This window comes from Nyctereutes procyonoides, unplaced genomic scaffold (assembly GCF_905146905.1).
Source record: "Nyctereutes procyonoides isolate TBG_1078 unplaced genomic scaffold, NYPRO_anot_genome, whole genome shotgun sequence".
In the NCBI taxonomy this organism is placed as follows: Eukaryota; Metazoa; Chordata; class Mammalia; order Carnivora; family Canidae; genus Nyctereutes; species Nyctereutes procyonoides.
The window spans coordinates 38,249,675-38,259,433 of record NW_026575048.1 but is presented as its reverse complement, the minus strand read 5'-3'; the positions used below and the strand labels follow the sequence as shown (position 1 = coordinate 38,259,433).

Sequence of the window (9,759 nt, the reverse complement as noted above, 5' to 3'; positions counted from 1 at the left end):
CTGGCTTTGAACTGTCAGGTGCTCCTGCATGTGCAGAATGAACAGTTGGATGTTTGTGGCCACCAGCAAGTCCTGAGTCTAAATTTACAGCCCACTGTTAGCATGCTTTTAGCCCTGTGTGCAGATTTTAAAAATTTTCTCTCTGGTCCTGAGGGCCAATTCTAATGGATACCTTTTCCTCTGTTGATTTTTAAAATCTTTTTAAGTAGCCTCCATGCCCAGCATGGAGCCCAACGTGGGACTTGAACTCACAAACTTCAAGACCTGAGGTGATGTCAAGGGTCTGATGCCCAACCAACTGAGCTACCCAGGTACCCCCCCACACCCCATGTTGATATTTTTAATCTCCAAAATAGTGTTCACCATTTTAGTTATGGTAAGTGAAACTCTTTTTAAGGAGTATGGAAAAAATCAGTAAGTATTGATCTCTCTCCGAGCCTCCCCAGGGTGGCTGCCCAGCTACTCATCACTTGAGCTGCAAGTTGAAGAGGAAAAACCCTCTTCCTGTCTTCACCCTGGCCGGGGTTCTTTAAATCAGCACTCCACAGCCATTCTCTCAAGTTTCTCCCATGAGGAGACAGGATGTTCCTTGTCACCCTTTCCAGGGAATTCAGGGACAGCTTCCACAGGCAGCCTCCAAGCCTGAAGCCCTCTCTGAACTGGGTCTCAGTCTCCACAGCGGCTCCTGGTTCTGGTCGCTGGATAGGTTTGGGGAGCAGGAGGGCAAGGACAATACCTTGTCTCATGGGAACTCTAAGGTTTCACTTCTGCTTTTTCACACTTGCGACACTTTTCCCTCTTGATTTCTGTTCTTTGAAAATGTCTTGGCTTTAAAAATTAAGGTTGCAAACGACAGGTTTAGGAGTGCAGGGAAAATTCTCTACTGACCTCGTGCTGGCTATGTGAGTGTGTTCACTTAATGATGTCTCAGAGCTGCTGTACACTTAGGATTTGGGCCCTTTTCAGTATGCATATTTTACCTCAAGGAGAGTGAAGATTTTATGATTTATTATTATGAGAGGAATATCAGCTCATCTGTTGCCATGAAAGAACAAAAGACAAGGTAATGCGAGATGAGGCTAATCAGTTTTCACTGATGTGGAAATGGGGAGTCCACAGTGAAAGTGGGGACTGGCCCCATAGTTTTACTTTTCGGATTTTATCCTATGTTATTATAGTAGTGAAAAACTGGAAACTAGAAAATTAAATGCTGAGTAATAGTTAAATAAAGTTGGCAGAATTGAAAATGGAGAGCTACTTCATTGTTAAAAAATAGGTCATAAATGTTTTGTTTATTAAAGCCACTTATAAAAAGCATAGAACAATCCCATTTTTAAAAATCAGAAGTATATACATCACATATATGCAGAGAAAATAATCAGGAAGAATGTAATAAGACTGGATTACGTCTGAGGTAAAGAATTACAGGTGATTCTTACTTCCTTGTCTAAGTTTTTCCTTCCAATGAGCACTCATTGCTTGTTCAACTCCATAAGAGAGGAAATGCGTGTGTAGGGCAGCGGAGTTGGCTCTGAGGCTCCTCACCAGAGTCCCTTCTGTGACATCCCCACAACTGCTGATGGAGGGGAAGCCAGGGCCTGTGCTAGCAGCCCTTAACAATGTGGCCTTTACAAATCGTAAGGTGTCTTTGATGTTTCAGGAGCATGTTCACATATGCTATCTCAGGTTTAGAGATTTAAGAGGACCTCTGTTCAACTATACTGATGCTCAGATCATACTTGCGGTGGTCTCTCCTCTTTCATGGGCTCCCCCTGCGGCGCAAGGGCTGGGAGGGCAATTTTGCCTCCATTTGGGGATTTCCCAGAGATTTTCTTCAGAGATGGAGTTTTTCATTTTCCAGGATTCGGTTCACTCCTCCGACTTTATTTGAGAACTTCCTATTCCATTACAATTCCACACTTCATTATTAAAAAAAAAAAGTCTGATACTATTCAGCTACATTACAGAACTCTGTGAAAGGCAGAAGTTCTCTTATTTCATGACCTTTTTGGGACTGTGGGGATAGTCATAGGTCTATGACTGCTGCTTAAGAAATAACTTGTGCCCTTATGGTTTGAGACACAGTACTCCACCTGCTGAAACAGAGGCCTCCAGAATAAAGACCTGAGTGATTGGAAGAAGAGCCCTGAAACTTGCTGTGACTCTGATCAAGCTGCTCCCCATCCATGGATGTCAACTGAAGAGGTTTGGACTGAGTCATGCTGAGCGCCACCGCCGCTGGCCCCTGCCCCCCATCACCAGCTCTAACCACCAAATTCTGAGAACATGGCTCATGGTAGCTCTAGCCTGTCTGCCCTTTACCCCAATGCATGCACACAATGGTATTGTAACGCTTGTGGTGTACTGTAGATGTACAGTCTTGTTTTGGGTCAACTAAGAAAAACACATAAAGAAAAAGTCACCTCCCCCCCCAACCCCCACAAAAATAATAATGAGAATGGATACATAAGAAAAGAAGAAGTCCGGAAAAACCAAAAGGGGGGGACTGTTGCTGTTCTCATAAAGAGAATTCTATTTGGTCTTGTAGTGGCTGTCATGCAGGATCCATCTCCATGTTAGACATATTTCTCTGAAGGACTGGGCTTGCCTCCTGGTCTGACCACGGGCCTGAAAGAGAGGCAGGCAACTAACCATTATTGCAACAAGAGCCCCCGCAGTGTGCTACTGCATCCATCCATGCCTCTCTACCCACCCTAGCCTCCCAACCCCTACAAGGTCTGAGCACTTGTCCCTGGAACACCAGCAGGGGACTGGGTGAATGATGTCAGCAACCCTGTCGAGAGCTTTACATTTGCCATCTTGCTGTCACAGCAGCCTGAGGATGGGGGGCATTGGGAAAGAGTGAGAACTTGCCTAGGGTTACCTAACTAGGAGGTGATAGAGCAGGTTCTGAACCCAGTTAATCTAGTTTCTGGGAGCCTTGTCAGGGGCACCCATGGAGGTGAGAAGAGCTCATAACCAAAGTCATCAGTTGAGTTGATTCTCAACCCCAGGGAGGATGTGAACAAACCACTACCATCGGTGAAACAGAGCTACTTTATCTAACACAGAAAACCCAAATTTGATGTGACCCTAAAAACATGTGTTAATTCAGGACTGGCCTAGCACCTCCTAAATGGGCTAATTCATCATGAACGTCATGTCTATGCACACCGTCCTCCAAACCTCTGGAAGCTAAGCTGCCCTCAGGCATCACTGAGTATGTTAACTCAGGCATAGGGATCCCTCAGATATGTTTACTCTGTATAGCTTTGTATTCTAGGGCAGGGTTTTGTTCTCAGTTCATTTCAAACTGAGAATTTTCAGAAAAGATAGAGACATGGGGAGATTCTCCTCTAAAAGCTCCCAACTGCACCCCAAATACTTGTAAATGTTAAAAATCCTTCTCTGTTTTTAAAGGGTCTTTATCCCCTTGTTATGCCATTTATAATACAGACAGTGGAAAGTCATTACATTTTCAGCTGTTAAAAATAATGATATATTAAAAAAATAACATCATATGAGATATTGAACTTGGATTCCTGAAGAGAAATCTCAAGGAGTGCAAAATGCAAACCATAGGTATAAAATTTGAAATATTTTCATCTACTGAAAGGAACTGATCATCCTTAAACATTCTCATCCCCCAAACCCAATTGCAGGAAGAAGCCTGAGCTTTGGATGGAAGTTGGATTTCTGCTATTTGCAGACAGTGTGGCCTTGAACAAGTCACTAAATGTCCTAACCCTCAGTTTCCTCATCTGAAAAATGGTAACTACTTGAAGGATTGTTATGAAACTTGAAATTTAAAAAGAAATACGTATAAAACAAGGAACAAGTACTCTGTAGACTTTTATCAAATGGTATATTATTTTGATAATCTGAGAGTCATCATGTCTCTGCTGTCTGGGGTAGGTTTCCTGATCTGACCTGCTAATCTGTGATATGTAACCATGGTATCTATCACATGGGATTGCTGTGCAGAGAAGAGAGATCCTGAGTGTAACTCCCATCATGGTGCAGGGCTGGAGTGGGGCTAGTTAGACGTTAGTAAAGGGCTGCCTCGGCCTAAGTTCAAAGGACAGAAAAAATTGAGACCTCTCTTCCAGGCACTGGTCTCTGGTTTTTTTTAATTTTTTTCTTGATCATTTCAGAATGACCATGGGCTGGAATTGGATGGGAGAGTTACTTGAGCTGCCAGATAGCTAACTGCTCCTGCCTCTGGAGCCTTGGTGTTAAATCAAGGCCCTACATTGGCACAGGGAGATTAGGAGCCTAGGCCATTGTTTATTTGGTTCCCCGATAAAAGATTGGCTCTCTCTCAAAACATTGGTCTCTCAAAAGTCTAGAATAAGCAAATAGGGGGGAAAAAGTTTTCTTTTTTTTAATTTATTTATGATAGTCACACACACACAGAGAGAGAGAGAGAGGCAGAGACATAGGCAGAGGGAGAAGCAGGCTACATGCACCAGGAGCCCGACGTGGGATTCGATCCCTGGTCTCCAGGATCGTGCCCTGGGCCAAAGGCAGGCGCTAAATCGCTGCGCCACCCAGGGATCCCCAGGAAAAAGTTTTCCTAAGAAAACAACAAAACCCAGCTGGAATCATCCAGATAAAGAGACCTCAGTTCTTTTGAAGAGCTAGGATTAATTGAGGGGAATCCTTCAGACAGGATCTTTGGTGCTAGACCAGAAAAGATGGAGATTTACCCAAGTCACACGGCTCTCCCGAACAGTGCAAACTGTGCCTCTATTTTCCTCAGCTTGCCAGCCTTGTGCCTCTCTTTGCTCAAGAACTATGCTGACTCCTTGCTCCCAGAATTCCACTGCCATGGCCTGTCTCTGGGAAAGGTTCCCACCGACTGCTTCCTGGGAAGCTAGGACCTGTGCATAGGTCTGCCCAGAGGGGAAGTAAGAGGTTATAAAAGACTCACCTGGGACATTTGCAAACACGTCTTCTGTTCCCTGATAAGAAAAAGAAGGGGTAAAGTGACTGCCTTACCACCAGCAACAGTCCCCAAATAGAGTTCCTCCTTCCCTTTTCCTATTTCTTTAGGAGTATAACTCTTGAGAGCTTGGTAAGAGCTTCTTTTCCAACCCTCTTCTCATCAATTTTAAAAGCATTGCAAATACAGATGTGGGTTAAGATGGGTTAGTATAGTCACCCACAGTGGGACCCAAAGTAGTAAGGGGTTCACCGGGAGGTGGCCCAGGGTAAATCTCAACCGGTCATGGTTCTGACCCAGTCTTCCTGGGCACTAGTCCCAGGGCCACTGGGGCACCTTCTCCTGAGGGTGTTTGTAATAAGCCAGAATCTATGCACTCCCTGCGCCCTAGGCCAACTCAACACACCCGCTGCTGCTCCTGGGATAAGGACTCTGTCTTCCTGAAAACCTCCCAGAGAGTGGAAAGAGGAAGAGGAGGAGGTTTCTTGAGCTCAGTCTCCAGGAGAGAAATGGGCTGTGCCTGACCCTACAGGGCAGCTGGGTCCCTGAAATCGCCATCCTCTGTCGGGCAGGGGCTTCCTGGAGCAAGCAGCACAAGAGGAGGGAGTGGAGCTGACTGCTTCCCCCAACTCGCGCGGGTCCCTAGGGGCTTACTGTGGTTGCAGATGATGGTGATGACCAATGACAGGAGAAGGACAGCGCAGGTCCCAGCCAGGGGTGCCCAGATGTAGATTTCACAGGCGAAGTCTAACCCACTTGTTTTCACTGAAGCCACGGAAGACGCTGACATTAGGAGCTGGCCCAGGATCCTCCAACCCACACCACCAGCTCGGGGCGGGTCTCGGTCTCCCCACCATCCGGACAGCTTTCGGCGCTGCCTCCAGGATAAGGGCTGGCCCCGGCAGGGGGCTCTCCCCGCGGTTCGCACCGCCCCTGGCCGGTCGCCGTCCCGGGAGCCCGGGAGCCCGGAGCCCGTCTCACCTGCGCTGCCCGCCGCAGGCCGGCAGGTCTCGCCGCGCTGAGACACCGGCTTGGACGCGTTGGTGGGCGCCCGCGTGGGTGGCCGCGGCGCCGGCGTAGTGGGGGGCTTGACTGCGGGGGAAACCGTGGTTGGAATCGGGCGGAGGACTTCGACGCTAACCCTTCCCACTGCTTCGCGCCTCGGGCCAAGGGGGCCCCTCCTCCACCCGCGCTGACCTCTGCGCTCGGGGAGCGGGGATGGCTTGGCGACCCCCAGGATTCGCGCTCAGCCCGTCGCGGCGCGCGTGGCCGCCTGCTGCCCCGCGGGAGCCGCTCCCCGTCCCCCAGCCGTTCTCCAGGGTGCAGCCTGCGAGCCCGTGGGCTCGGGCTGACCCGCGTTTCACTGGCGAGCAAACGCCGGCTCACAGAATTTCAGCAGCCCTCCCAGGAGCAAGCAGACAGGCGCCCAAACTGGAGCCCAGGCCCTTCGGACCTAAGAAACCTTCTTCAGTCCCCACCCCGTCGCACCTTAGCCTCAGTTTCCCTGTCTGCGAAATGCAAGCAGTGTTAAGTAGCGCCCCCCGCCCCCCGCGCCAGGGCGCTAAGAGGCTCGAAAGAGGGGCGTCGTGTGAAAAAAGTGGAGGTGAGCCCTAAACCCCACACGCAAAGGAGCCGCGTCCCCGGCGCCCGGACCTGGCAGGAAGACCGGCACGAAGGGGCTGAAGTACAGAACGGAGTTGCTCAGGACAGAGCAGAAATAGTAGCCCTCGTCCTCCTTGCGGAAGCGGCTCAGGGTGAGGCTGTAGGTGTCGTCGAGCTTCTTCTGGCCGGAGATGTGTTTGGTGTCCAGGCCCTCGGCCGTCTTGGACCGGCTCTTGGAAATGTACAAGAGGAAGACGGGGGGCGCGGCTGGCTCATTCCTCTGGTAGAGCCACGAGCAGCCCTGCGCCGCGGTGGACAGCAGCACCTGGCACTGCAGCTCCACCTGCGCGTGCAGCTGTCCCACCACCTTCAGCGGCGTCATGCGGAACCGGCTGGGCCCGCTGGCCGCCGCGGCACCTGCGGGGCGGCAGGCACGAGGCTGAGCCCGGAGCCCCGCGCTCCCCGTCCGTCCCGCCCCCCGCCCTCCCCGAGGGGCGCAAACTCACGGAGCAGCAGGGCCAGCGGCAGGAGCAGGGCGGTCACCCGAGAGGCCATGGCGCGCTCCGCGGACACGCGCTGGAGCCGGTGGGACGGGACGCGGCGGGACGGGGCGGGGAGGGGCGGGGACGGGAGTCGCGCCCTTCAGCCGGCCTAGGAGCCAGATTTTGCGATCCGAGGATGTGATGTCACCCGAAGCCCTGCGGAATAGAGTCTCGTGGTTGCCACCTTTCAGCCCAGGGAGGAGGTTGGGGTCCGCGATCTGGGCGGTGGAAGCAGGCTTGCAGGAAGCTGGGGGTGGTGGGGACCCGCGGGCCTCCTGATGAAGAAAAGGGCTTGCAAGTGACCCCTGGAAAAGGCTCCCTCGTGGGGGCGGCAGAGACAGGATTAAGCGAAGTTAGGAGAGGTGAAGGGGAGAGTGAGCGGGAAGCAGTGTCCACGACCCGTGTAGTCACGCACAGGGTCTCTCCAGCAAGATGGGAACTGAGCGTTGAGCAGGGGGAGGCCTTGGGGACTTGCACACCGGGCGCCTGGCGGGGACCTGTGTGAAGCCCGGGGGAAAGCCTGCAGCAACGAGTTTTCCCTCTCAGGCTGCGCCACCTCATATCCCCTTCCTTTTAGCCTGTTGCTATCCTGAAACCTTCCAGCCCCGGTGGATGCCCTCCTCCCATTTCCTCGGGTGCCTGAGCCTTCCCACTTGGAATCCGGTGATGAACACGCCTTACACTGTTGCTACTTGGGGACCCCACGACCATGACCTGAGTCGGAAATCAGGACCTCATGACCATGACCTGAGCCGGAAATCAAGAGACAGAAGGCTCAACCAACAGCCACCCAGCCACCTATACAACATTTTAGACACATGAGATTGTACCCTGCATGTCTTTTTCTGTAACCTTCCTTTCTTAGCTCATAGCAAAAGAAGAAAAACTTTTCACATCAACACATGTATTTTATATAGATGTTCCATAATTTAGTTTTCCTGTTAATGAACATTATGTGAGCTCTAGTAGATACAATGTATCTGTATTGTTGAGGACTTGCTCAGTACATGTTACAAACATACAAATGGAAGATGAGGGATGCTGGGGAAGGAAAACCCTTTGTAATGATGGTTATGACTGTGACTCATGCAGGGCATCCCCTGGCATATAGATGTGTGTGTGTGTGTGTGTGTGTGTGTGTGTGTGTGTGTGTGTGGCTATATAGACACAGTGCTATCCCTTAACTCACATGAATGAGGGTGACAAGGAAACAGCCATGTGCAGGCAGGCCATCTTGGTCTCCTGAAAGAGAGCTCCAGCTGACTTGGAGACCTTCCAGCCTTGCAGCTAAGAAAAGTGTCAGCCATGGGGGGTGGCAGTCCCTTTGTACAGAGCATGACAAAGGGTAGGGGGGATGCCAAGACAACACATGAAACCTACCAAGGAGGCTTTGTGACCCCAATGATATTTTTTACAGAATGTGGTGGATTCTCAATGTAACCACAACGATATCCGCCTCGCAGCACACAGGAGAGCAGACACAGTTTGTGAAAATTCTGGGGATGCTTGCTTGCAGTAGGGCCAGCTGTGCAGAGGGCTGGGTGGGGTCTGCCCCTCACTGCCAGGTAAGCTCCCCTCCCCCAAGTTGCAGCACTCAGGTGGGATGGCAGGAAGGCATGGGAACCACTGCAATCCGTCAAGCAAGTCCCTTATTTTTAAAAACCTCCAGAAAGAGATGAGAGTAACCAATTTTTGTGCCAAATTAAGCAAGTCTTTGTTTTTCTTGAAGTGTTTGTTCTTAAAACATGGAAATACAAGAATCTTAATTTACATGAATTGAAGACATTCGGAACATATAACCAGGCAGAGCAGTGGTATGAATTGAATCAGGGCTCTGGACCGCAGCTCCTAAGACCCTGACTGCAGGGACAACTTGGAATCAATGGCCTGCTGCCTCCTCTTGCCAATCCCGGACTGTGAAGACAATACTGTCTCCTTGGAAGGAGTTAGCTTGTTTGGGCCTAGAAAGGCCTCTGAGTCCTAGAGCTAACAGAGCCTTGCTTTATCTCAATGACAAATACCTGTCAATTCCACCTCAATTGTGCCACTCCTACTTTTTCTAGAGAATGTTTCAATATATAGAAACATTGTCATATTGTATGTCTTTGAGTTTGAGTTGTGGTGACACATACAGATTTATTTATTTTAAATGTTGTAGAGTAGTATCATCTTGTGAATATTCCACAGTTTCAGTGGTCCTCAAACCAGAGTATTCATACCCTTGGGGGGACAAGGAGGCTGGCTGTCTTTGGGATACACTGTATTTTAAGGGGCTCATTTCCCAGATCTTCAACTTTTGGTTCTCTTTCTTAAAATGGATCTGCCCAGGAGCAAATAAATGTCTGTGTCTAGTCTTCGTGCCAATCCTCTTTCCCCATCTCCCCTTTCATAATTGCTCTTCTTTTGCTTTAAAACAAAAAGGCAGACCTGCTACCATTCTGTACATTACTGTGGTGCAATGCCCGGGAGGTGCAAAACTCTCTGGGACAACAATCAAAGGGGAAACACCCAGATATTTTCCATTTTGTGTCCATTCCCTTAGTTATGAATAAGCATTTCTCCTGAGGAATGTCCCCGAGATCCTGACAAAGAGGGTGTCTGGGAGAAATGCTGGAGCTAGAGTATCTCGTGGCCAACCCCTGGGCCTCATCATTTTACTCACCTCTCTCT

The 9,759-nt window shown here is 50.0% G+C and overlaps 1 protein-coding gene across 1 annotated transcript; it reads right to left on the bottom strand.

Annotated features, from left to right (window-relative positions):
- Positions 1-212: 212 nt before the first annotated feature.
- On the bottom strand, positions 213-7,903 carry CD8A (CD8 subunit alpha). The gene is made up of 6 exons (XM_055326949.1): positions 7,054-7,903; positions 6,599-6,964; positions 5,927-6,037; positions 5,600-5,710; positions 4,934-4,964; positions 213-2,628 (listed from the first exon to the last, which is right to left on the bottom strand). Exons 1-6 carry the CDS (start codon positions 7,100-7,102, stop codon positions 2,577-2,579), a joined length of 720 nt encoding a protein of 239 aa, XP_055182924.1. The 5' UTR covers positions 7,103-7,903; the 3' UTR covers positions 213-2,576.
- Positions 7,904-9,759: the final 1,856 nt, after the last annotated feature.